Raw genomic sequence first — 27,992 nt, 5'->3', positions numbered from 1 at the left:
CCTAGTCTTTTTTCTCTACGTACTATACTCTATTTTTCCATTATTAAACCTCTTTGTCCCCATTAAGAAATAGGAAATTACCATGAAATAGGCCAAATTGTTAGAAGCAAGAGGCCCACTGACACCTGGGCCCAACGGGAGTTTTTCCGGTATCCAGATGGGCCAGTCCGACACTGTATGGGGCCCTCTGAAGGGCTCACCCAGCTCACTGATGTGGTTCTTGCTCTGACAACTTGTATTCCCATAGTTGTAATTTGATCCTTGGCCCTAGAGCCAAATAAATGGATTATATTGATATCACTCATCTTAAGTGGGCATATCAAGGGAAAGAGTCATTCATTGGCGACTTCACTGAACGAGCAGTTCTTATAGTGTTTGGCCAACTTTAATCATCTCTCCACTGTCTGTCTCCAGCTCTTCAATCCTGGATGGCTTGGGGAGGGCTGAAAGAGGATGGCCAATATGAAGTAGGTAGACTTAGGGCAGACTATAAAGGTTGAGAAAGCAGAATAAAGAGAAATTGTAAGAGGTCAGAGAAATGAAATGTAGATGGCAGAGGTTGAACCTTGGACCTCTGAAAATGGATGGACAAGAGCAGTGGGAGGATGGAATAAGGCTGATGGCAGATAGAGGAAGGCTGAGGTAGGACTTGGGGAAGGAAAGTGTATAGGATAAAATAAGATAAAATATATAGTACGTTAACATTGACTGCCCACATGGCACAGGTAGAACTTATTTTGAAACAAAGTCCTTAAATGTACACTGTTCAGGAACAATTCAGGAAAGTTTGGGACCCATGGATCCAATACCGCTACCCAGATAGATTTGACCGTAATGTCTCAACATATTAGTAGGTCATATGAAAACACAGGAAGGAAGTCCTATGGTATAACTTTACTAATAATTTGTTTGTATTATACTTGGTGCAGTGTATGGAAGAAATATATCCCTTTTATCCCTTCTGTCTCGTCTCCCCCCCCCTTTTTTTTTTTCTCTCTCCCTCTTCTTTTCTTCTCACGTTTTTTATTTATTCCTCTCTTCTTTTCCCATTTTACCTAATCTCTGTTAAAAATTTTTGAATAACTTGTTTATCAATATTTTTACATTCTCGGTAGCATATAGAACTTACTAATGAGTCAGATAATTGAAGCATACATATTATGTTTAATTATGATTTAATGTATAAACAATATCAATGCACTGAGATGTAAATGTTGAATATTTGCAATAAAGAAATATTGAAAGAAAAATGTATACTGTTTAAGCTAGTTCCATTTATATATCCTCAACCTCAAAATAAGACATTCTTCATTGCAACTTTCCAATATGAATTCATTTACATTTATTTATAAATGTAGCTACTGTTGAAAACATTATCTGTCTGTCCCTTTATGCTCAGCTCCTGTCCAATCACAGCATGGTGTGCTCTCTATACTGACCGCAGCCTTATATATCACATTCCTGTCCCCTTAAAAAATCTTGTTTGTACTACAGTCAACTATAAACAAAGACTAAGAGAAAATAATGTTGTTTGCCTTCCCTTCTGTGCAGTAAATTATCAGCTGCCCGTTCAGTTAGATCAATGCACCTTTCAGAGCAGTCGCATTCTACAATCTGCTTTCTGCTGCTGCCTTTCCTGCCCTATAAAAGGTGGAATGACTTACTGTCTGCAGGGCCGTAAAAAGGTAAATGTGTTCCATCATTACCCGCACCAGTTTTTTTTTTCATCCCTTCCCAAGAGGCCAAGGCAGGCTAATAAACAGAGAAAATAAAATTAACCAGGGCTGTCAAGCTTGTTACAGTCAAGCAAGGCCCAGACTAAAGTCAATTATTCCCTGCAGACGCTGGAATTACAATATCGCGTTAATCTAGAATGTACATAAAATGCCATTCTCAGTAACAGAACTCAGAATCATTTTACAAGCCCAGTTTAACAAGTCCCACAAATAGATCGCAGGTTTCAACGGTAGAAAACAATGGAAACCCTTGAAGCTCGCTCACAATATAAGCTGCGCGGTTAGGTTCTTTATACTGAAAGCAGTAACTTGCCTACAAATTAAAAACAAAATGATTTCCATGAAATGATGTTAAAGTGCGATAAAAACTGCTCTTCAAAGAGGGCGTCCCAAATGTAATTACAGAGGCAAAAAGATAATCCAATGAAAATGGCGCAGACCAGAAACATCTTGCTGCTATCTAGCATAGGGGGATTAATATATTGCAGGTACTTAGACAGAAGAAGGACAGACTATGTGCTTTAAGAGGGGTAGATATACTTACCTATCTACCTACAAACTCTTCTTTACCCCTAAAACACTAAAGTAGGCAACCCAAACTTACTGCTACTGAAACTACTTGTTATCTACCATACTGAGAGAACCATGCAATTTGTACCTGCCAGTATTATACTGTAGTCAAACTTCCCGTTAAGACTATTGCAATCTCCTCCTAACTGGTCTTCCTGGCTTCCATCTCTCTCCCCTCTAATCAATCTTAAACTCTGCTACCAGGAGCCTTCTGCTCTCTCTAAAAGGGAACCTGCTCAACCCCAACTAAAATCCTTAGCGTGTGTCTGCCTGTTAAGCAAAGGATAGTATAGAAAACCCTTCTACCAACATTCAAAGCCCTTCACTCCTCTGCTCCTCACTACATTTCTTCTCTTGTCTCACTATACTTCCTGGTCGTCTTCTCTGCTCTTCTCAGAGTCACCTTCTCTTCACACCATCCACATCCACTGCCACCTCTCCTCTCAAACCCTTCTATCTTGCTGCTCCTTCTCTCTGGAATTCCATCCCTGAATTACTCCATTAGGAATCCTCTCTTAATCTCTTCAAGAAAAAACTAAGGGGCCCATTTACTTAGCTCGAGTGAAGGAATAGAATAAAAAAAAACTTCGAATTTCGAATGATTTTTTTGGCTACTTCGACCATCGAATTGGCTACTTCGACCTTCGACTATGACTTCGAATCGAACGATTCAAACTAAAAATCATTCAACTATTCGACCATTCGATAGTCGAAGTACTGTCTCTTTAAAAAAAATTCAACCCCCTACTTCGCCACCTAAAACCTACCGAAGTGCAATGTTAGCCTATGGGGAAGGTCCCCATAGGCTTTCTAATGTTTTTTAGGTCGAAGAAAAATTGTTCGATCAATCTATTAAAATCCTTCGAATTGAACGATTTGTAGGATTTAATCGTTTGATCGAACGATTTTTCGATATTCGACCCTATGTAAATCTGCCCCCAAGAGTCTACCTTTTGGACCACTAGAAAATTAGCCTAGTCCTATCCCTACTGACTATGTCTTACCTTGTGCACTTTTTCATCTCCAATTTGTACCTGTATGTTACCCTTCCATCCACTTAGACTGTAAGCTCTACGGGGCAGGGTCCTCATTCCCACTACGTCTCTTACCATATAGCACTTAAGCTCTTTGTCCTATGAATTTGTATATATTTATTATGTGATTTGTCTCCCTCATGTTTACTTTTATATATATATATATATATATTGTACTTTTATACTATGTACATCGCTGTGGCTCCTTAACAGCGCTTTACAAATAAAGTTATACATACATACATACATACAAGGGGGGTCTAGTGTTATTAAATGTTATGGAGAGAGATTGTAGGTGCTTGGCCCTTGGTTTCTTTGGCTGCTAAAACAGCCCCGTGTGGCATTGCCCAAAAAGGCAATCCCATACTTAGTCCACAATCTTCCTTTCTGTTCCTTCCTACCTAATAAGGTCTTTAAATTCATGAAAGAGGTAAATGGGAAGGCAGCCACCTACCACGACTGCTGACCTAGCAGTTTGCTTGGAGCTGAGTTCTACAGCCTATATCTTAGGGGTCCCCAACCTTTTTTACCTGTGAGCAACATTCAAATGTAAAAAGAGTTGGAGAGCAAATGTTGTGCCAAATGCGGGCTATGATTGGCTATTTGGTAGCCTCTATGTGGACTGTCAGCCTACAGGAGGGTCTGTTTGGCTTTTATGCAGCCAAAACTTCACTCTAAACCAGGAATTCAAAAATAATCACCTGCTTTAAGGCCCCTGGGAGCAACATCCAAGGGGTTGGTGAGTAACTTGTTGCTTGCGAGCTACTGATTGGGGCTGTTTCAAAAACAGCCTCAACATGTGCCGTTGCTGGCTCTATCACACGACAGAGCTCACTGAGTCTGGGGCTTTGAACTCTACTTTAAAGTAATGATACATTCCATAACATCATTCTAGCCAAATGCAAGTCAATGGCTCCTTTTCCGTCCCCCTTCTCTGCGATATCCCTGAATCAATAAAGGATTTATTACTTTGACCTACTTCAAAGGCAGAATTGGTGTCCTAGTAACCACGGAAACTGACACCTTGGCCCACAGCATAATATAGTTAGTGGCAAATGATATAGGTTTTTATATGGTCCCAGGTAGAAGTTCTTCTAGGCTGGCTTCTACTAGGGCTTGGGGAGATCTTCTGGTGCTGTGGTAGTCCAATCTGACCTTATGTGAGTACCTTAATGGGAACCCTTTAACATATGCAATAGTAAATGATCTTTTTAATCCCATTATAATTAGAAAATCTTTAGAATATTCACACCACAAATGAACATCTAGAAAGTCCATATTCAATACATGCCCTCTTTATAAGGAGCACAGACAGAGAGGTGGATTATGAGACAGCAGTTCATTTTAAAATGTTAATTATGACCCACTGGGACAAGCATCCGCCGAGCTGTAAGGCTGCATTACAAATTAAGTCCATAATAAGCCCCATCGATCTCCTAGAAGCTCATTGTAAAATCACAGATCACAGGCTCTGAACCCCGCTGCTAGGGTCAGAAATGTTGACACAGCCCACTATGATTTCTGTCTCTTCCTCAGTCAGGCAGATGTTACGAAAGCATCCACCTTAATCCCCAGGGTGAATTCAACATTTCACTAGGACTGTGTTTATTGGAGCCTCGGAGAGTCTGACTTTCCACCGCAAATATAAGCTGCGGCAAAGCAAAAATCCGAGAAGCCTTCAGGTGGGGAAAAAAAGGGCATTAAGTGCAAAATCCCTCTTTTCAGCCTGTTAAGAATCCCATTCGGGGGAACGGGTTTTCGTCTAATCCTAAAAAATAAAACTAATGGGTTTTATATATTTGGGAATCTGACTTTATCTCTCAGGCTCTCGGGCTGACTTACAAAAACTGTTAAAAACTTACAGAAAAATGACAGAAAAAATCATAAAGCCAATGAAAGTGCTCTCCCCATAAGAGTCCTATTAATGAAATGAAAGGCTTCTTTGTGCACCCTCCTGGCAAACATATTTCATGCATTTTTGCAGTGGGATCGAAACAGGATGGCTGAGCTTTAACCGTCTATTACGCTTCATAATCTCCCTTTAAAGTGGTTATCTGCTAAATGCCTTCATAGGCACAAAATCTCACATCATCCTTGAGGTTTCCCTGCCTCCTCCACTTTTTCTTTTTAAAGACTTTTTATTTTTTTTCCTTCTATGTTGTAGCTCTACCAGGCCTCTCCAGCTGAATCACATACAGCCCTGTCTTTGTTACGGTTAATTACACTAAGGAATCCCAATCACAGGCCTTACTATTGTTAATGATAGGTCTGACTCTTTCAAGTTGACACTATCGCAGTGCCTGGGGCAAATTTTGGGTATCAACACAAGCTGCACTTTATAAAAAAATCAAGAATAATTTCCGCTTTGCAACCAAGCACAAGAATGATATTAGATAGGTCATCAGACGATTTTGATCTTTGGCCAATTGGGCCATCTATGTGCTTTTTCTAAGTACTCAGCCTCAGGCCAACATCATGTAGATCCGTAATGTGTACTCTTGGCTAACAGCTTCATCTCCACCAATATCAATATACGAATGATCCACGATAAGATATTAATCAGAAAGACAACCACTTCAAGAGGTTAAATGGTCTGCCCCTGTATCAGCACCATAAGTCTGGATTACTTTACAAGTGGTATGGCCAGGGTTGGCCAAATTCAAAGACGTTAGGCAACTCTGCATATGACTAATGACCTAAAGATTGCATGCCAAAATCCTATCTTCTCCTGTGAGGTTTTTTTAGCCTATTTTTTGACAATACCATCACCTGACATGGAGATCATGTATAATACATGCGTTAAATACATGGCTTTTCCAACCAAAATTATTTTTGTAATACTCTTTATTTTGTAATACTTTATTTAGAGTTTGTGACTGCCAGACTCAGAGGGGGTCTAAATATGTATTTCATATAAGCTACAAGTATGGGACATTTTGCGGAATACTTGGTACCAGGGGTTTTCCGGATAAGGGGTCTTTCTTTAATATGATTTCCCATACCTTAAGGTTGGGATTCCCAACCTTTTTGAGCAACATTCAGATGTAAAAAGAGTTGGGGAGCAATGCAAGCATGAAAAATGTACCTGTTTGGTGCAAAATAAGGGCTGTGATTGGCTATTTGGTAGCCCCTATATGGACTGGCAGCCTACAGGAGACTCTGTTTGGCAGTACATTTGGTTTAGTACAACCAAAACTTGCCTTCAAGCCTGGAATTCAAAAATAAGCACCTCCTTTTAGGTCAATGGGAGCAACATCCAGGGGGTTGGTGAGCAACAAGCCACTGATTGGGGATCACTGGTTGCTAAAAAAAATCACGTAAACGTTAAATAAACCCAATAGGATTGTTTTGCTTCCAATAAGTATTAATTATATCTTAGGTGGGATCACATTTTCTGCATAATGGGTTTTCGGATAACGGGTTCCATACCTGTATATGAATGTCTATACCTCCATTCTAACTGCTGGGGGTATCATCATGAATATACCAGGAGCAGGCAAACTGAACAAAGATGGAAGCTGAGGCTGAAATTGGAACTGCATATTTGACTGCCTCTGGTAAATTTAGATCTCTTTGTCTTCCTTAACCCAGACCCTTGGAGAGTAGACTGTGTACGTCAAAAAAAGAGAAGAGTTTGGAATCTCTTTTCCTCCCTAATTAGGGAAAATATTGTTCATTTTAGTCATGTAGAACGTTGAGGGGAAAGATCAATACAAAAATGTCCATAAATGTCTTTCAACTAAATCTGTTTAGTGTTGGCTTCCTTTTGTTACAAGTCTGAACTGTAGCCTTAATTCTATATACGTACGATTAATACAACCCCATATCCTTAATAAGCTACCAAGAAGCCAGATGTGGCGTTAAAGAATATCAGGTAACTTAAAGCATTTAAACTAGTTGAAAAGTCTCCCTTTAAAGCTCAAATGAAACCCAAGCATTACCCCTAGAGGAAGAGAATGGATCTGTTCTTGGTCTATAAACCAGGACTATGCAACTGATAGAGTTTCCTCATGAATTCCTTTTAAGAGAAAGCCTCAAGTTTATACAGAGCAGTGAAATACCATATCCTACAGTGATAAAAACACAGAGGAATACCATATGTATCTTACATGATTGAAATCCAGCTTAAAGGGGCAGTTAACCTTAATTGTAACATTTAGTATAATGGAGACAGGTGTATTCCTAGACCATTTCCAATTAGTCTTTAGTTGACATTGTTGGCTTGGAACTGAAACTGCTATCTAGTTGTGTCACAATGGAAGATAGGAGAGGGCATAAAATGAAAGCTAAAAATTAAGAAGAAAAATAAACTTGAACTTCACATTCATTCATTTTTTGTTCCCTTTGGTTTCCTGGGTCAGTGTCCATGCATTTTAGTTGCACTAGTAATTAAAAAAAACATATAAAACAGGCGTTTTCCGGCCAGCCTTCAGCCTAATGGGTTACTTTGTTTTATTTTTCCTTGGTATTTCATTATGAAACAGAAACGATAAGGTCAAAGTGTACATAACACAGACCCTTAGAGGGAAACACCTACAGGGAGCTCCAAAAGTGAAGAGGACCTGCTGGTAAAGGCAAAGCAGAAGGTGCAAGTTGAGGGATGGGAAAAGAACTAGGACTGTACCAAGTCATGTATGCTATGCAAGTGGAAAGTTGTCAATGGTATCGAATACTGCATAGAGGTCAAAGAGTATGGGAATGGAATTAGCTCTTCGCAACATGTGTGTCAGTTGTGACCTTAATTAAATCTGTCTTGTTTTAAAGGGGACGTGGAAAGGGTTGGAATTCAAAAATTGCTGTACATAGAAAAGTTAGAAGGAAAGGACAGTGTTATGACTCTGATGAGTGTGTCAAGGTTGCCTGGATCAGAGATGGGGTTCTTAAGGACTGCGCCAACAAGGGCAAGCTTGAACGTACATGGAAATAATCCACTGAGCAGGGATGAATACAAAGTTGAGTTATTGTGGAACTACAGTGGAGGAAAGGAAGTGTAATAGGACAAGGGTAAGACAACAGGTGGTAGAAGGAGGGTTTGGGGGTAGTAGAGGACACTACCACTTCATATTATGTGAAGTTATAGAGTAAAACAGTCAAATCAAATGGGTTTGAGATTTAAGAAAAGAATAGGGAAAGGAAACAGGCCCCCAAGATTTCGGTTACGTCTTTGAATGAATAAAAAGGGAAAACACAATTCTTACGTCTCTTTTGCTTCAATATACAAAATAGAGATTCAGATTTGGTTCACTATTTGGCCAAACCTTTAGTGGAGGATTCACCATTTGGCCTCATTCAAAAATGATGGATTTCATGCAACCCTTGTGATGGCTTTGCAATCTATTTTGGACAGTTGAGTGTAATTGTATAATTTATAGGAAGATGTATGTCAGCTTTAAGCATAAGGCTTAGGGCACACAGGGTAAACATTGCTCCCTTGGGAATCCTGGGACTTGCCAGCCTATGCCTACCTCCCCATCCTCAGCAAAGAGTGGCATACTACACCTTTTACATGTGACAGTTCCCAGGTACGGTGGGATAGATCTGGAGGATATATTATGCACTCTAAATTGAAAACCAAAGGTACTGAGCCCATCACAAACCTCATACCTTTATGTCTATTTAATGGGTTATAGATGGAGGACAACAACCGCTTCTAAGTAGGGTATATTGTCACTTTAAGAAGTGCATTTCCCGAGAAATTCAAGAAAAGCAATAGATGGGACTTCTGGAAAATGTCCTTCTGGCCCCTTTCAGCGATCAAGCAAGGTTCCAGGAAATGCCTCATTATGTATTAAATCAATTTGCATTTTATAAACTAGACTATAAGACGGAGCAGCTCTGCTTTATGTGCCGCAGACCATGGCATTCTCTGCAGTCTCACATTCATTCTCTTTTGCAGGACTTGTCAGGATCGTTTTATTGCTCAGTGCTCTGCTAAATTTCTCATTTACCTTTGAATTCCCTCTTTAGCATTTCTGTTCAGGGAGCTGGGGACACTTTGCAGCCTGACCATAAGCCAGATCAGAGGGAAACGTTTTACGGGCAGCAATTGATATTTTTTCTCTGGCTTCAAAAACATTTAAGTAAAAGCAAGACTAAAGTGCATGTTCCAGCTAACAGGAGAGTTTGTCAATATTTTTACAGAGCCTTACAGCAAAACAAGCAAGGCATCAAGATAAATGATTCTATTTTTTCCCAATACACTTATTTGCCCCCAAAAATGTCCCATAATTGTGGCCACTGCTAGCTGGCATAGACATTTCCCTCAATGACAGAGTGCACAAAAATGTACTTAATTTGATACAAGTAAATGTTTACACTTGAGTGGTCCATAGAGCTGGGCTGAGCAGTTATGGGGCCTAAGGCAAGTACTAAGTAAATGAGCCCTATAATCATCTAAATAACCTATGGATTACAAATAAAACTCTCTTCCCTAAGGACCATGCCAGACATAGCAACTTCCTCATGCTGATATTGTAGATTTGGCTAGCAAGTACTGATCACTAGAAAGATGATGGCCCCATGTTTTGGATGAACTCAACCATATTGCTCAACCGTCTTGGCACATATGCCGGGTTAGGGGTGGGTTTCAATAGAACAAGCAGTCTGATTTCCAGATTTCTGAAGATGCACCATGCTGAAGGATAGTTGGTGCATTGACAACAGTGGCTCCTCTTCACTTCCAGCATACCATCATTCTGTCTGTTGGACAATGAACAATGGAAATTGGTTGTGCACTGGTATGGCCACTCATAGGGTATCAGGCCCATCAGCCAGATATGGTGGAGGATTGGCCAGGGTATGATCACCTTAAGTGAGGATCACTTGTCCAAAAGAAGACTTCCATGTCCATTTTCAGCCATTGTATGAAGCAGTGTTTGTTAACCTCTTTCTTTGGGGCCCAAATTCAATGGCAGAATCAGCCTTGCAATCCTCATGTTGGTATAGAATCTAGTGTGCACCGTGTCTTAATGACTATTTCTAATGATGTGTTTTCTTCCCCATGAAGGTTTGGGCTAGCCAGTGGGACTAACACATTTTCAGTTCTATTCCTAGCTTTTTTCTGTTAAATATAAAGGCAACGGATCACCGGAAATCTGACACTGGTCTCTTTTGCACCTTACCTTCCCATCATGAAAGCACCAAATAACTGATAATAGACTACTGATCCCATTACCACCAGAATTCAAAGGCCTGCTACCCTTCACTAAGACTGCATTCAAAGAATGTCGGTGTTCAGCACCATTGAACTAAACCCATCTGGCTCCCTGCCCTATAACATGCCTATTGTATCTGGAAAGCCTTTTGACTTCTGTTCTCTGGGATTTCCTGAGATATCTCCACTATTATCCATGCACAAACCTGTGGCATGCAGTCTACGGAACGCTTGATATTGTGGTTCAAATTACCCACTCTGCTGGTTTCACTGTGTTACCCTGAATAAATATATTCATTAAAATGTTGCTATAGTACTGAATTCTAAAACAACAAGGGTGGTGGTTAAAATGTACCCTTTCTCAAAAACTTGTTTTTCAGTAAACTGTTGTATACATTCTGGAGTTCAGACATTGAAAATGAGCTACAAGACAAAAACCCATTTTCAGCCTATATATATATATATATTTTGATATAATCAAACATGAGTTTCAATGTGAATAAGGCAGATGTACCCTTGCAATTAAGTGATGACATTTTTGGTTTTTAACAGTGTCAGTCCTTTTATTTATAGTTGCTTGTTGTTTATTCCGGTTGATGGGTGGTCCTGTGCTGGTACACACATATTAAATTGCTCATTACGCTAATTGTAAGACTGGGGTTGTGCCAGTTCATTTATTCCTAGTGGTTAACAACAGTAGGAGCAGACCCAGTGTACTCACCAGATTTGTACGTGGGGGAGGATGGACTCGTGGAGGAGTAGACCAAATGGAGTTCAAGTTAAGCAGGATCAAAAGGTTTCACAAGTCTAGGAATATGTAACCTCAGATATCAAGAATAATCTAAGTTTGTGATAAAGAAAGGAAGAAGAAAAGAGAAACTTCTGCTGCTATATAGAAGGAAATAGCTAAATCGGTAGGACATTGGAGAAGATTAAGGAGATGCTTACTACATGCTTGCATAAAGCGACGAGTTTGTAGGAGACGGAGAATGATCAAGATGAAGCTTAGTACATCTTTCAGCAAGAGGCAAATGAGCTTGCAAAAGATGGAGGAAGCACAAGCAGATATATATTTAATCTTACAGCAAGAAGCAGATGTGGTTATAGGAGATGGAGGAAGAGCAAGGAGAAGCTTCTTGGGTCTTATAGTAAGAAGCAGATGAGCCTGTGGGAGATGTAGAAAGAGCAAGGAGAAGTTTACTAGACTGAATAGCAAACAGCAGATAAGAAAAAGAAAGGAGAAGCTTATAGATCTTATAGTAAGAAGCAGATGAGGTTATAAGAGATATTGAAAGAGCAAGGAGAACCTTTCTAGATCTTCTCCATCACTTCTTTCTCTCACATTCTAAGGATAGACGTGCCCAATAAAAACAAAATTAAAGCAGTGATGGCTGTCGAGATGGGGTTGAGGTGCACCAGGCCAAATTTTAACCTAAATTTTGTCTTCTTCACTCATACAAACTAAACACAAATACGCTAGCTGGGAAAAGAGCAGGAGGCTATAGCTGGACAACTGGTTGTGATTGTCTCCAAATCATGAAAAAAAAAGTCTTCTTTAATGATTAAATTATAAAGTATTCAGCCATCACACGGAACATCCATTATTTTAAAGGACTGCCAAAGCGTTCCCTCAAGCTTTTAAGCATTTTAAAGGATTATGTGACTACATCAATTATCCCCGGCTAAATACAGAGCAATTATGGTTGGGAAAGTTGAAAAGACAGCACTGGATCATGGTTTTGCCATATGTGTATGTCCACTGGCTATTTTCCCCATCACTAGGAGGATTTCTGCTATGGAAAAATAAACGTAGAGTTGAGTTTGTTGGCAGAGCCAGTGAGTGGGCCGGGGAGACGTGGGATTTCACTTCACCTGTCAATGGGCAACATGAACTTTAAAGGTGAGGCTTGTTAAAATGTTTTGCTTTACCAGCTGTGCATGTCAGAGATGGAGTCTGACATATGACTGAAAAACGTGCCCTATTTATAAGCAGTTCTTGTGTTTTTTATTTACACTCTGTTCTTACAATATTGTTACAATAGATGTGGTGCTTCTGTGTTCGGCCTCTAAACATTTTGGGTGACCAATATGTTCCTACATGAAATCAAAAGACCCCAAAGCTGGTCTGATACTAGATTCACAGCCCAAATCATGGAGCTGATATTTGAAAACTACAAAGAAAACATTAAAGGGCAAGTAAAACAGGTGAACACCCGAAATGAATGTACAAGTGCTGAAGCACAAAGAGGTGCATTTACAGGGGTTGTTCACCTTTAAATTAATTTTAGTATGATATAGTCCCCAACCTTTTTTTACTCATGAGCCACATTCAAATGTAAAAAGAGTTGGGGAGCAACACAAGCATGAAAAAGTCCCTTGGGGTGCCAAATAAGGTCTATGATTGGCTATTTGGTAGCCCCTATGTGGACTGGCAGCCCACAGGTGACTCTACTTGGCACTATACTTTTTATGCAATTAAAACTTGCTTTCAAGCTTGGAATTCAAAAATAAGCACCTGCTTTGAGGACCCTGAGAGCAACAACCAAGGGGTTGCTCACAAGCTACTGGTAAGAGATCGCTGATATAGAGAGTACTGTTCTGAGACAATCTGCAATTGGTCTTCATTTTTTATTATTGTTGGTTTCTGAATTATTTAGCTTTTTGTACCTAAGAGACCAGGTAGTGGCCTGAATGCCAAACTGGGATATAAATAGGGGAAGGCCTGAATAGAAAGATAAGTAATAATAGCAATAATATTGTAGCCTTACAGAGCAATAGATTTTGGCTGCCAGGGTCAGTGACCTCCATTCAGTGTCGGACTGGCCCACCGGGATACCAGGAAAACTCCCGGAGGGCCCAGGTGTCAGTGGGCCTTCCTGCTTCTAAACATTTGGTCTATTTCATGGCCATTCTCTATTCCTAGGAGAACAAAGAGGCTAAATAGATCGAATAATAGATTATATTGTGTAAAGAAAAGAGACTTGAGGTTGAGTGAGGAGAGGAAGAATAATAGTACTGAGAGTGGGCCCCTGGTCTAAGGTTTTAAGGTGGGCCCTTGGTGTCCCAGTCTGACACTGCCTCCATTTGCGATTTGGAAAACAGTCAGGTGAGGAAAATCTAATAATTTAAAAACTATAAAAAAAAAAATGAAAACCAATTGAAAAGTTTCTAAGAATTTGCCATTCTATACTAAAATTAAACTTTAAGGCTTACCACTACCCTACAACAGATATTGATCTGTTTGTCTGCCCATCAGTTTATTTCTCCGCCAGTTGGTTTCATATTTAGAAACTTACTGTGACCTGAGATCTGTCCCGAAGAATGGGTCTTCTGCGCTATTAGTGAAGACAGCGAGATACGATCTGACTGACAGGCATATGGCTGCTCGCCCCCAAGGCTGACTGGTTATATCTCAAAACCAGCGCTGATACGGCCAATGTCAAAGCCTTCGGCTCGTCACTGCGCAATTAGCAAAAAGCCAAAACAGATGGGAAGCAATGAAATCTGAAACAAATTTAGTTCTGTGCTGCTCCACTGCCCCCACCATCCATATGGGATCATTTAAACTCATCTCAGGCGCAAACAAAACAGGATGCTTGTTCCTCTGTCGATACACTCAGACCCTCAATGAGAGGCTGCCTCGGGCACCGGCCCTCTGCTAGAGAAAAATCCGGCCGATTGAATCACAAGGGAACCAGGCTGGGACAAGGCAGAGAGATCAGAGCTAATGTGGGAAGTGGAGTCAGTCGCATTAGATCTTTCTATCATCAGAGCGGACACACACAAGGCATGAGAAAGGAACAAGAGGAAGATAATAAACTGGAATGTTTTCCATGATATTTGCATGTCATTATGTCCAGAAATCATAAAGGGGATGTCTGCCCAAATACTGCCTAATAAAAGGAATTTCTAAGCAACGTCCCTTATACATTCATTGCATATTTTCGCTGAGTTTAAAGGTATGTACAAATGTAATTGCTATAAAATTCAGTAAATGGTGCAAAGTTGCTGACAATGCGCCCACTGCTTATCCAACACAAATGATTGGGACTTTATTCTGGAAATGCACCAAAGATTTGCACCAGATAGTGAATGGATTTCAATGATGAGAATCTTGTGATACAGGCCCGGACTGGCAATCTGTGGGTTCTGGCAAATGGCAGAGGGGCTTCTGTAAGTTGCCATAGACAGTCGCTATTTATTGGGCTGGTGGGGGCCTCTGTGTACCTGAAATGCAACACACAACAGGTGGCACATGGGAAGCAGGTGTTGATGTAGACATTAGTGTAGACTGAAAACAATGGGTCAGGATGCAGTGGAGTAACTTGTGTGCTCCAGGCCCCTGGAAAAAAAATCTTCAGAGGGGCCCAGCTATCCCTACCCACCCCCAAAAGGCCCACTCTCAGCCCCCACAGGCCCATACGTCCCTGCGTCCTCCCTCCCTGGACTAGCCACTCAAAGGTAGGCGACTGGCTGGGGAGGGATTCTTTAGAACAAGCGCGGGTCTGCTTTCTATATAGTTATGCAACTCTCAGGATGGTTCGGGCAAGAGCAGTACTTTTCTGCCACGTTGCAACCTCCATCCACACCAGAACCTTTCTTTATTCCACCTCATGCCATCTATTAGCTTTCATTTATATACCCACCCCTATCAACCAACTACAATCTGGTCTGGTGGCTAGGGCTCAATGGTTGAGGGGCGCTGGGCACGTACCTCTTCTCTCTGCCTACACCTAGTCCAGGCCCTCTTCCATCCATGGCAGGTAGTTGCCACACACTGAAGCCAGTGTCGGACTGGGACACCAGGGGCCCACACAAAAACCTTTAGACCAGGGGCCCACCAAGAAAACTTAGACCAGGAGCCCACTCTCAGTACTATTATTCTTCCTCTCCTCACTCAAACTCTATTCTTCTAGTCTATTTAGTTATACATACTATAACCTATTATTCCATCGATTTAGCCTCTAAATAGGGAATGGCCATGAAATAGATCAAATGTTTAGCAGCATGAGGGCCACTGACACCAGGGCCCCCGGGAGTTTACCTGGTATCCCAGTGGGCCAGTCCGACACTGACTGAAGCCCACCCCCACCGACGCTATTGCATATGCACACTCTTGTCCTTGTGTACATGAAGGAGGGTACATTGAGGAAGGGCACTGCTCGGGCGCCTTGGGTGCCCAGTCGGTTTGGCCGGGCTCTGGAGGAACACAGCGTGAACACAGGTCAACAAATAATTAGCCCAGGAATTGGCAAAAGTATCACAACACAATTTGCTACTTGGCGTAGGTTACCAATATTTCACCAGTCTAGCCATTAAGGTATTGGCCAGTATTGCAAAAATACTGTCATTGTACTTGCTGGTAAACTTGTAATCTCCTACTTCCTGTCCCTAGCCTGTCCCTGATCTTCCTCCAATTCACCCCAATCCCCTCTACCATCGCCTGCTCTCTCCCCTAACAATAAAACTGAAGCCTTACAGTCACTCTGCTTTACTGTGTCAATGATGCCATCTTCAGTTGCAGCCCCAAAAAGCGACAGAATAGGAATGCTAAGAATTTAGAAACCATGAGCAAACTGCTTAGAATAAGTAAAGATTATGTACAGGTGAACTTTCCCTTTAAGTACAGGGCTTCCTGGCCCCCAAAGAGCACTTTGCTCGACCCCTTGAGCTTGTAAACACGAAACTGGCACATGGGTGCAAAGGGCATCTGCACAAAAGAGGGGTCACTATTAAATTGCATCACGATGGGTGATATTCTGCACCCATTACAGAACTTTGCCCTACTGTAAATAAATGAGGCCTGTATTATGCAGCTCTTTGCAGAGATTTTAATATTAATCACATCAGCCCTTGAAGCTAACAATCTACTTTGTCACTTATCATATAGGCCGGCGCTGTCGAGGGGGGCTAACATAACCGGAGCGACCCCCGTGCGCTTTCATTACAGTAGTCAATAAGTAGAAGCCTATTGACAAGGCTGAGCGAGGCCTGGCAGCATCTCACATCCAACTCGCAAGGATTATTGGCAGGTTTAACGACTGACAGTAACGATGAGAGCAGAGTCCCATCCACTAATTAATCACGGCATGTCAAACTCTCTCTCCCTGAGCGACATGGGCTGCCCCCCTAAAAATTGGATATTCCCGCTGCTCCTCCTTCTGACACCACTTAGTGCTAATAAGGATCAGCTTGTAAATCAGTGTTAATTAGGCAGATTTAGGGAATGTATCTATCATTATAGGGAGACAAAAGCCTAGATTTGTCTAATGGGGTTGTTTTTATTCTCTGGGAGATAATTAGCCCCCTAATGATAACATGCAACGCTGCATCTCCCATGTCTTGGCATTTCTTTTCATTGCAGAATGCGGGAGAGCATGAAACTATGTGTATCTGTCCCAATTCTGCGCCTTTGTTCCCTAAACATATTATTGTTCCATAAGCAAGGTTATTAATGAGCTACAGTCCTATCAGGCTAATGATTTCTGTTAGCTCACATGTATCAGTCAATGAAAGAGGCCAATGGGATTTCGATTGACTATGAGGTCCCTGAAATCCCTTTGTCGGTGTGGGGCTTGGGTGGGGGAGGAGCCAGGTGTGTCTGGGGAGGACCCCTCAGAGGACCACCAGCCAATAATCCGCCACTGGGTGTGGGAATAGTTTAAAGAATAAGTAAACCTTAAAAATAAGTGAATGTAAAATTAATAAGGGTGCTATTCTAAGCACTTTTGCAATGTACAGTCATTATTTATTTTGTTTTAATTCCAAGATATTAAAGGATACATGTGCTGTTAATATGAATGAACTTTGTTACAACAGCGCCACCTGCTGACCATTTTCTGACCAGTCTGAACACCAAGTAGTCAAGGAAGTTGTCAGGAGAAAGAAAGAGGCTGCTCTGATGTTCTTCTACTTAGGAAATAAAATAGAAACCTTTCTCAAATCTTTCCTAAGCAGAAGAACATCAGAGCAGCCTCTTTCTTTCTCCTGACAATTTCCTTGACTACTTGGTGGTCAGACTGGTGGGAAAATGACCAGCAGGTGGTGCTGTTGTAACAAAATGTATTCATATTAACAGTACATGTATCCCTTAATATCTTGGAATTAAAAATAAATAAATAATGAATTTATATTGCAAAAGTGCTTAGAATAGCCCCCTCATTCATTTTACATTCAATTATTTCCAAGGTTTACTTATCCTTTAACAGGAATTGAATAGGATGCAACACCTTTCTTACACCACCATGTCTTACTATACACACTATGCCTCAATTGCAGCCCCTTGCTACGACCCCATCTACCATTACTATACACATTATCCCACAGTTACATTACATTGCTTTCTTTTTCTGCATATCTGTGGGGCCTTAAAAGGTACGACCCCCTGATATGAATAGGAGAGGCCCTAATAGAAAGATGAGTAATAACGAGTAGCAAGAACAATAAATGTGTAGCCTTACAGAGCATTTCTTTTTTAGATAGGGTCAATGACTCCCATTTGCAAGCTGGAAAGAGTCAGAAGAAGAAGGCAAATGATTTAAAAACTATGAAAAAGAAAAAATGAAGGCCAAATGAAAAGTTGCTATAGCATTCGATAATGTACTAAAAGTTAACTTAAAGGTGAACCACCCCTTTAAAGGGGATGTAAACTACATCTTGAAACAATGTAGCACAACCAGCATTGCGTGCTTCTTCCCAGGTCAGTCCCTTAATCAGCTGGCTTCTGCTGCATTGTGCATGTCCCTTTAAACAATCACAATAAGCAGTGTAGCAGAGATTGTGTGAGCAGATGAGTGACGTCACAGTAGCAGGTTCTGTGCATCTAGTTACAGCAATAACTCAGCCCCTATGAAGTGGGAATTTACAGGCCGGGCATGTGGGATGAGTGGGAAGAGAGAAAGCGGATGGATGGGGTGTCAGGGAAGACACCATGCTGCCATAAACGTGTGAGTGGAATAGAGGCTTGTGTTACACAGGACACGACCCTCTTGTTAGCTCTATTAGAAAGCAACTTCCAAAATAACAACTGCCCAGAGTTTAGGTCAGGGGTCGACCCTATCAGATTCCTTGACTTGTAAAGGGCACCCTCCCACGCCCGGGCCCTGCTCTAACAGAAATACATGGGACACCTAACATAACACACATACCTCTCATTGCATCTATTTAGCATCAATCTATTATCTATCTATTTTTCTATGTATCTGTCTGTATGTCTGTCTGTCTGTCTGTCTGTCTGTCTATCTATCTATCTATCAATCAATTTATCTATGTATCGGTCTGTATGTCTGTTTGTCTATCTAGGTATCTATAGGCATATATATATATATATATATATATATCTGGAAACAGGCGAGCACACACAGGTCTTATTGAAAAACAAAAGGTGTTTATTAAACAAAAAACTGACGTTTCGGCTAGCACTCTAGCCTTTCTCAACGCCGAAACGTCAGTTTTTGTTTAATAAACACCTTTTGTTTTTCAATTAAGACCTGTGTGTGCTCGCCTGTTTCCAGATATACATTACTATTTTGCTGTTAGCACCCAGGCAACAAGACTTTTTTAAACGAGCTGTGCTGGCTTTTTTTTGCTCTTATATATATATATATATATATATATATATATATATATATATATATATATATATATATATATATATATATATATATATATATATATATAATACACAAAAGCCATGAATACCCTGTAAATTATATCCTTATAAACGGTGAGTTCTGATGTCATCAGTTATAAACGGTGAGTTCTGATGTCCTTTCTGTCACATGACTCACTGAAACGTGTGTATTATAATAAATAAAGTACCCCCAGTTGCAAAATATGCGGATTTTAGAAGTTAGCTCGGAGGTCCATGACCTGTATAAAAATACTCGTCCTTTGGCTTCGTGTTTTTATATGGTCATGAAACTCCTCGGTGTCTTATAATATCCTTATATTTTACAAGAGGGGGTACTTTATTCACTATATATATAGTGAATAAAGCACTACCTATTGTAAATTATAAGGATATTATAAGTTACCAAGGAGTTTCATGACCATATAAAAACACGAGGCCGAAGGTAACTTCTAATATCCTCATATTTTGCAACTGGGGGTACTTTATTTATTATAATACACAAGTTTCAGTGAGTCATGTGATAGAAATGACATCACTACTCACCGTTTATAACTGATGACATCAGAACTCACCGTTTATAAGGATATAATTTACAAGATATTCATTGCTTTTGTGTATTATATATATATCTTTCTGTCCAGGTCTGGACTGAGATTCAAAATAGGCCCTGGCATTTCAGCTACACAGAGGCCCAAACAACACCTCACAAGCCCTATAAATAGTGCCTGTCTATGGCAACTTACAGCAGCCCCTCTGGCATTTGCCAGAACCCACAGATTGCCAGTCCTGGCCTGTTTCTGTCTGTCTGTCTGTCTGTCTATCCATCTATTCTCTATCTAGCATCAATTTAATATCTATCTATTTATCTATGTATCTGTCTGTCTGTCTGTCTGTCTAGGTATCTATATTTCTATATATTTCTCTATCTATCTATCTATCTATCTATCTATCTATCTATCTATCTATCTATCTATCTATCTATCTATCTTGTCTGTCTGTCTGTCTGTCTATCTATCCATCTATCTTTGTATGTCAGTATATAAGTCTATATCATGAAAGGGGCGAGGCTTGTGGGGGCTTGGGTGGGTTGCAAGTGGAGTTTCAGCATGATTGCAGCATGATTAGGCGTAACAGGGTGGGATCATGAATGTCAGGGCTACATTTTGGGGGCTTCTTAATAAACCAACCATCTGTAACTTCTGCTCAGTTTTGTGCAGTCAGAATTATGAAAGCAGATCAGTGATCAGTTGCCGTGGGTTACTGCACAGAAGTGTATTTGCTGCTTTTTTAGTAAATGAGGGTATGTTGAAATGTGTTTTTTACTTAGGGAGAAACGTATTGGCGACTGTTACCTGCTCTTGTTGAGATACAACCTCTGAGTGACTCTCAGCTGGGAAGTCCCAGGCATAGATCCTGTTTAGGGATGTGCCGTTGGCTTTGCTTATAGACTTGTACTGTACTAGTACTAATGTAAAGCAGCGCCACTGAAATCATGATGTACTATATCAGCCAATTAAATCATAATTCTACAGTTATGGGACAGCGACCGACTATTCTATTCAATGGCTTTTCTTCTAGTAAATCATTTTTATCGTCTCCTCATCATACCTGGGAACATTCTTACTGCACTTGCCCCGAGGCCTCATAATTATTAACCCTTTCAGTCCACACTCTGTGATGCCCCACCCCTACCAACTGTATATTCCAGTGTGAGTATTCCGAGTACCATATATAGAATAACAGTATTTACCCTTTTTTTTATATTCATACAGAAAATTATGAAGACATTGTATATGCAGAATGTAATGCGAGTTTGTCTTGCCATACTGCTTGCCACTGTCTGGCATCTATTTGTGGCCACTAGTGATGCTACATATGTTCATAGAAAACCGATTTATAATGAACCCTCTTCTGTAAATGATAAGGATATTAGAAGTCACTTAGGGGTTCTGTGACGATATAAAGGCACAAGGCCCTGAGTTATACAGGGAACTCTGAGTATCACTCATGTATTATAAGGGATAATGTACCCCCTACTGTAAATGATAAGGATATTAGAAGTCACTGAGGGGTTCTGTGACCATATAAAGGCACAAGGCTGCAGGCTGAGTTATACAGGGAACTCTGAGTATCACTCGTGTATTATAAGGGATAATGTACCCCCTACTGTAAATGATAAGGATATTAGAAGTCACTGAGGGGTTCTGTGACCATATAAAGGCACAAGACTGCAGGCTGAGTTATACAGGGAACTCTGAGTATCACTCATGTATTATAAGGGATAATGTACCCCCTACTGTAAATGATAAGGATATTAGAAGTCACTGAGGGGTTCTGTGACCATATAAAGGCACAAGGCTGCAGGCTGAGTTATACAGGGAACTTTATTACTCATGCATTATAACTTTCACCCCAGGGCATACTGGGAATTGTAGTCCAACCACAGCTGCAGGGAAGCAGGTTGCACACCAGTGATGGAAAAACACCCTTTGCAATTAGCGCTACAGCACAATAAACATCTCTTTTCCCTTTACATTGTAACCAATAAACACTTGGGCAGAAAAAGGACTATTCTGCGTCCCAGACAGAACGAGATCAAATACAATGACGTTTCTGCTGTATATAAAACTGCCCGCGCCGAATAAAACGCTTCCTCTTGTACAAATAACCACTCACACTTGTTTCTGCTATTTGTCCAGAAGTTTTTTGGGGGATTTTTTGGCTTATAAAGACTCTTGGCAGGAACACACAGAACATCAAACGCCATTAATTATTACAATACTCGGGGAAACGTTTGATTCTGCAGACACTTTAAATCCCAGATTTTCCCTTCAATACAGAACAGCTGCCGGCAAGTCAGATCCGAATGAAATTTAGCAGCATGGCATCTTCAAGGGGACGGTTCTTTCTTTGGGAGCGGGCATGGAAAATAGCCCTAGCAGAAAGTTCATTATCATTCTTGCGGCTGTTAAGAGGTTTTTTTTTTGCCGTATACATGGCTCGTAGTTTAAAGGGGAACATTATAATGGTTAATTATAAGAACAATAGGGCCTATGTGTGACTTTCCGAGTGGAACAAGGGCACAGCTACATCTGGGAAATGCTCAGTCACAGAGTTATTGTCTAGGAACAGGGCTGGCATTGGGGGTAGGGTACAACTGGGGGGCCAAAGGGCCGTAGGCACATGTCTGCTGCCAGACTAGTTAAATATCAGCCAGGTGGCAACCCCAGTAGCTCCCTATTTTCTTTTCTTCCCTGCACATGCTCTGGGCTGCTGGTACTTACCTGAGCTTAGGAACCAACTTACAATATACTGCATATATACAATATAACATTCATGATAGAAGGCTTTCATGAATTCAGAGTCACATTACATGGCAGATCAAAAACCAGTGCATGTTGAATCATTGATTAACCCTAACCTAGCGTAAGCTTCTATGACAAATGGAACCTTTACTTTCTGCTAATGATTTAAAAATTTCCACCAAACCCTAAAGGTGGCCATAGACGCACGATAATATCGTACAAAACTAATTTTCGTCCAATATTCGTTGCGTGTATGGTGGAAAAAGAGCCGACCGATATCGGCAGAAGACCTGGATATCGGTCAGCTCGTCGATCGGGCTGGACGGAAAATTTTGATCGGGTGCCTTTGAAGGGACCCAAACATCAGCCATTGTTAGCAGGTCCAGACTGAGAATTAAAATAGGCCCTGGCATTTCAGGTACACAGACGCCCAATCAGCTCACATAGAGGCCCAAACAGCCCCCACCAGCCCACTAAATACTGACTTTCTATGGGACCTTATAGCAGCCCCTCTGGCATTTGCCAGAATCCACAGATTGCCAGTCCGGGCCTGATTGTTAGTGCTGAATCGTCAGATACAGGTAGAATTCTATTGTTTCTTCCCGTATATCTACTTGTATATCTGACGATTCAGCTCTACTCTTGTGTATTGAAACGAACGATCTTTCTTGGAAAGATCTTTTCCAAGAAAGATCGTAATTGTTACGTCTACAGCCACTTTAAGCTTAGCTTCTCAGCAGCAGCCCAGAGCACACTGAGCATGTGCAGTGCCGTTGACACACAAAAGATGGTCTAACAAGATTTGGAGCTGCTTAAGGCCTGGGTTATTATTGTTATAGGACTGAGGAACCTTGGGGCTGATACAGTAAATTCCTTATATAAACACAGAATTTCTAGCAAAATTATTAGGCTTTAATTCTCCTTTCCCTTTGGTCCCTACTTTAAAGTTACCATACAGGGGCCAATAAAAGCTGCCGACAGACCCATACGCGGGGCCCTCCGACGCGGACCGCTTTATTCGTTGATGCGGTCCCGCAATCCAACTGCCCGTACTTTCATTATGATCGGATCGTTGGGTCCTATGGCCCACAATAGGTGGGAATTTTGCCAAATGAGCGGATCTCTATGTGTATGGCCACCTTTAGGAATACCATTATCCTAGGTCATCTTTTAAATTGATCTGACAAAGACTGTAACTGTAACCTGACCCTAGCAACCGGTGAGCTGCATTGTGGGAAATTAGCAGTGGAAGAGCAGAAAACATCTACATTTATATTTTGCACCTTGGAGCAGACACACTTTGCCTACACTCTGACTCCAGTACCTAATGCTAAATGTAAAGCAGTAACTTCAGCCTTACATGCTTCTTCCCAGGTATTTCAATCAGTTGTATTGTTGCCATCTTATTTCAGAAGTGAGAAGCAGCAGTGCAGAAAATATAAACAGATAGAGAGAAACTGCTTTCAGTAGCAATTACATTTACACTTTTTGGGTATATTTCCCCTTTAATATCAACACTTCTGTTGGAATGATCAGGGAACACACAAACTACATGTATATTAGTGGTCATGCTGTTTGCCATGTAATTTGATAAAGAAATCCCAAAATACTTCCATGGCATCAAAAAATAGCCAATATTGTTGTTCACTGATCTCTCTAATTTAGTCATAAGAAAGCTCAGCTGAGGCAGGACAAACAAAAGTACCTAACTCTTCAAATCAATGAATTTGAGTAATTGGAATTAGCGATTGGCTCTTAATCAACTAGAACTACTAGATGCATTTCTAATAATAGCAATACGCAGGGGTGTAACTACAGAGGAGGCAGACCCTACGGCTGCAGGGGGGCCCGGGAAGTATTGGGGCCCCATGAGGCCCTAATTCATATACAATTTCAATAAACACTGGTAAAACAGGTCAACCTATAGACATTTTGGGGACCTGAAAAATAATTTGCTGTGGCCCAGTAATATCTAGTTACACCACTGATAATATGGTAGCTCCCACATCCCATTCCATATACAGTGGAACCTCCCCATGCAACGCTAGGTACTATGGACTTTAAAAAGTAGAATTACAGTTCACTCCATACACATAAAGATTTCCTGTCATTGGAAATAACAGTTTCCTGTAAACATAATATCTACTGAAATTGATAGACAGACAAAGAGATGACAGATAGACAGATGATAGAGACATAAGCAGATAGATGGACAGGCAGATAGATGGTATGCAGATAAGACTGACGGAAAGATGGGCATAAAGAGATATTTCATAGATAGATGGATCGATAGAGAAAGAAAGAAATAAAGAGAGAAAGAAAGAGAGAGAGAGATGATAGATAGATAGATAGATAGATAATAGATAGATAGATAGATAGATAGATAGATAGATAGATAGATGATAGATAGATAGATAGATAGATAGATAGATAGATAGATGATAGATAGATAGATAGATAGATAGATAGATAGATGATAGATAGATAGATAGATAGATAGATAGATAGATAGATAGATAGATGATAGATAGATAGATAGATAGATAGATAGATAGATCGATGATAGATAGATAGATAGATAGATAGATAGATAGATAGATAGATAGATAGATAGATAGATGATAGATAGATAGATAGATAGATAGATAGATAGATAGATAGATAGATAGTAGATAGATAGATTTTGATAGAGCATGGCAGCTGGATGTAATAATGTTTGAAAGTATCACTGATATTTTTTGTAACTTCAAGAACAGTTGATGATTCACCCTGAATTATGTTAGATGAAAGGGTGAACAGGGTGAGTTTGTCAGAGGGAACTCTGAAAAACCAATGTAAAGTGTATAGAGCTGTGCAGCTCGTCCCACAGAAAGATGGAGAGATAAGGTAGGTATCTGGTAGAGAAATACACAGAATTTAAGATGGAAAGAGGGAGATGATAGCGCTAAATAGATGACAGATAGATGGATAGATAAATATATGATAGACAGATAGATAGAGAGATAGACAGACAGATAGATGAAAGATAGATAGATAGATAGATAGATAGATAGATAGATAGATAGACAGACAGACAGACAGACAGACGGACAGACGGACGGACGGACGGACGGACGGACGGACGGACGGACGGACAGACAGACAGATGATAGATAGATAGACAGACAGACAGACAGACAGACAGATAGATGATAGATAGATAGATAGATAGATAGATAGATAGATAGATAGATAGATGATAGATAGATAGATAGATAGATAGATAGATAGATAGATAGATAGATAGATAGATAGATAGATAGATAGATAGATAGATAGATAGATGCCACTGACACAAAATATGGTCTAACAACAGAGAGATAATAGAGAGATAATGAAGGTAGAAAGAACTTTGGGAGTGAGCTCTTTGGCCAACATAATAATGTCTATCAGTAAATACAATGAATACATGCACTCCAGACAGGAGATAATGGGCAGTTCAGCATTAGATAAGTTGGAGACGCTTCAGGAGTTGGACACCAGAGCAGACCATTAATTATTTCCTGGCACCTGCTGTTGGCTCCTACAGGGGATGAAAATAACATATAAATGGAGTGTCCCTTACCTGTACCACTCCAGCCCCTTGTCATAACACCTGTCAAAAAAGTGTGGTTCGGCCCCCAATGCCCTGACATCGGGGTGCACTCTCAGGAACTCCAGCAGGGCTCGGGTCCCCCCTTTCTTCACCCCCACTATGATAGCCTGGGGGAACCTTTTAGTGCCAAAACTGTTGTGGATGGAGATCGCACCGGTACTGGGAGCAGGGAAGGGGTTTGGAGAGGTCCCATTCTGTGCCCTTCTGTGACTCGTTATGTCTTTATTCTGACTCTCTAGTGAATCTGATGAGTCGGGTTGCTGGGAATACTCAGCGCCCAATATGTGTGTCCTTCCTACTGGGGCAGAGCGCAAGGGGTCCCTTATATGCGAGTCAGAGCGCAGAGAGTCTGACAGTTGAGAGTCTGGCAGTTGAGAGTCTGACAGTTGAGAGCCCTTCAGGTCAAAGCCAGAGCTCAGGGGGTCCTTGGAGCTTTCCTGCCAGTGCAAAGAGTCCTTTGGGTCAGAAACAGGTTCCACTGTGTTTTCCTTAGCAGGTCCGAAGTGGTTTTGGGAAATACTGGGGCGCAATCTGTCCATTAGACTAGATCCAGAACTGAGAGAGCTCCAAAGAGCAGGAGAGTCCCTTGGCGAAAAACCAGAGCGCAGAGAGTCCTTCAATACAAATTCTGAATGTAAAGGGTCTCTAAGTGCAGAGACTGAGCTGTCAGAATCCCTTGACGCAGAACCAGAGCGCAGAGAATCCCTTGACGCAGAACCAGAGCGCAGAGAATCCTTCAGTGCAGAGTCAGAGCCTTGAAAGTTCCCAAGAGCAGAGTCAGAACGCAAAGAATCCCTAAGGATGGAATCCAAGAGCAGAGAGTTCCTAGGCTTCAGGTCTGAACGCAGAGGGTCCTGCGCTACAAGAACTGCAGTCCCCATGGGACCCGACCCCGCCGACCCCACAGGATACCGGGAGCGCAAAGAGCCAATACCCGCTTGAGAGTCACAACAGGAGCCGGTGAGGCAGTAGAAGAAATAGGTGAATAGGAAGAGCATAGTCAGTAGGAGGGAGACTTTGGGCTGAGCCCTCAGTGCTCCCAGGTGCCCAGAGCCAATCCGAAGCGTTAAGATGCCACATCCCATGAGTGGGGTCGGGGACCAAGGTGGAAGGGGGCATTCATTGCACTTCGGCTCTATTCAAACTCAGCTGAGCCCAGTAACGTGCAGGGGTACAAGTCAGCAGCTTGTTCTCATGTGGGGATCAGCCCAAAGTGTCACTGGCTCCCTGTGAGCCGCATATTGTCCTGAGATGCCTCCGGCTGAGGGATGGATTAGAGCCAGTCCCGGAGTGAAGCGTCTCTGGTGCAGCTTCATGTCTGACATCCAGCGTGGTTTGTGCTGGGGGAGTGTCAGGGGACGGGTCGCCAGTGACATGGGACGGCCCCTCCTACTGGGCTGGAGGGGGGGGGGTCCTGCATCGGGGGTTTAGGCTCAGGGTCTGTTGTTGCTTTGCTTCTTCTTGCGCAGTTATAACATAATAACAGCACCAACCAGCACAAATACAAGAGTCCTCTGCACTCAACCCATTATCAATCTATTTAAGACATTTTGTGCATACTGCTACTGAAAAATGCCTTACCCTTTAAACAAAGTATTTATTGTTTGCCTTTAGGGCAGAGACACACGTAGAGATTTGGGGACAAATCGTCTCTTCTTCGGGCAACTAATCTCCCCAAACTGCCTTGCTGCCAGCTAGAATTTAAATTGCCGGCTGGATGGCACTTGAAGCGCTTGCTTTTCTGAAGTCGCCCAAAGTTTCCTTGTTGGTGACCAGAAAACTCTGGTGATTTAGATTCTAGCCGGCGGGAAGGCAGTTCGGGGAGATTAGTCGCCCGAAGAAGAGATGAGGAGTAGAGCAGGGTTCCTACCTGGTTGGTATTTTACCGGCATGGCCGGTAAAAATTCAGCTTGTTGCCTAATCTGCCT

General features: G+C 41.4%; 1 protein-coding gene across 1 annotated transcript in view; it reads right to left on the bottom strand.

Moving 5' to 3' along the window:
• hs3st6.L (heparan sulfate-glucosamine 3-sulfotransferase 6 L homeolog) overlaps nucleotides 1-27,421 on the bottom strand; it is a 47,184-nt gene extending 19,763 nt beyond the window's left edge. The window contains exon 1 of the mRNA XM_018236598.2: nucleotides 26,035-27,421. Within this exon, the coding sequence (XP_018092087.1) occupies nucleotides 26,035-27,149 (1,115 nt within the window). The 5' untranslated portion in view covers nucleotides 27,150-27,421. The remainder of the gene's footprint in view (nucleotides 1-26,034) is intronic.
• Nucleotides 27,422-27,992: the final 571 nt, after the last annotated feature.

This window comes from Xenopus laevis, chromosome 9_10L, assembly GCF_017654675.1.
Source record: "Xenopus laevis strain J_2021 chromosome 9_10L, Xenopus_laevis_v10.1, whole genome shotgun sequence".
Classification (NCBI taxonomy): Eukaryota; Metazoa; Chordata; class Amphibia; order Anura; family Pipidae; genus Xenopus; species Xenopus laevis.
The sequence above is the reverse complement of the archived record's forward strand: the minus strand, read 5'-3'. Positions and strand labels throughout refer to the sequence as shown.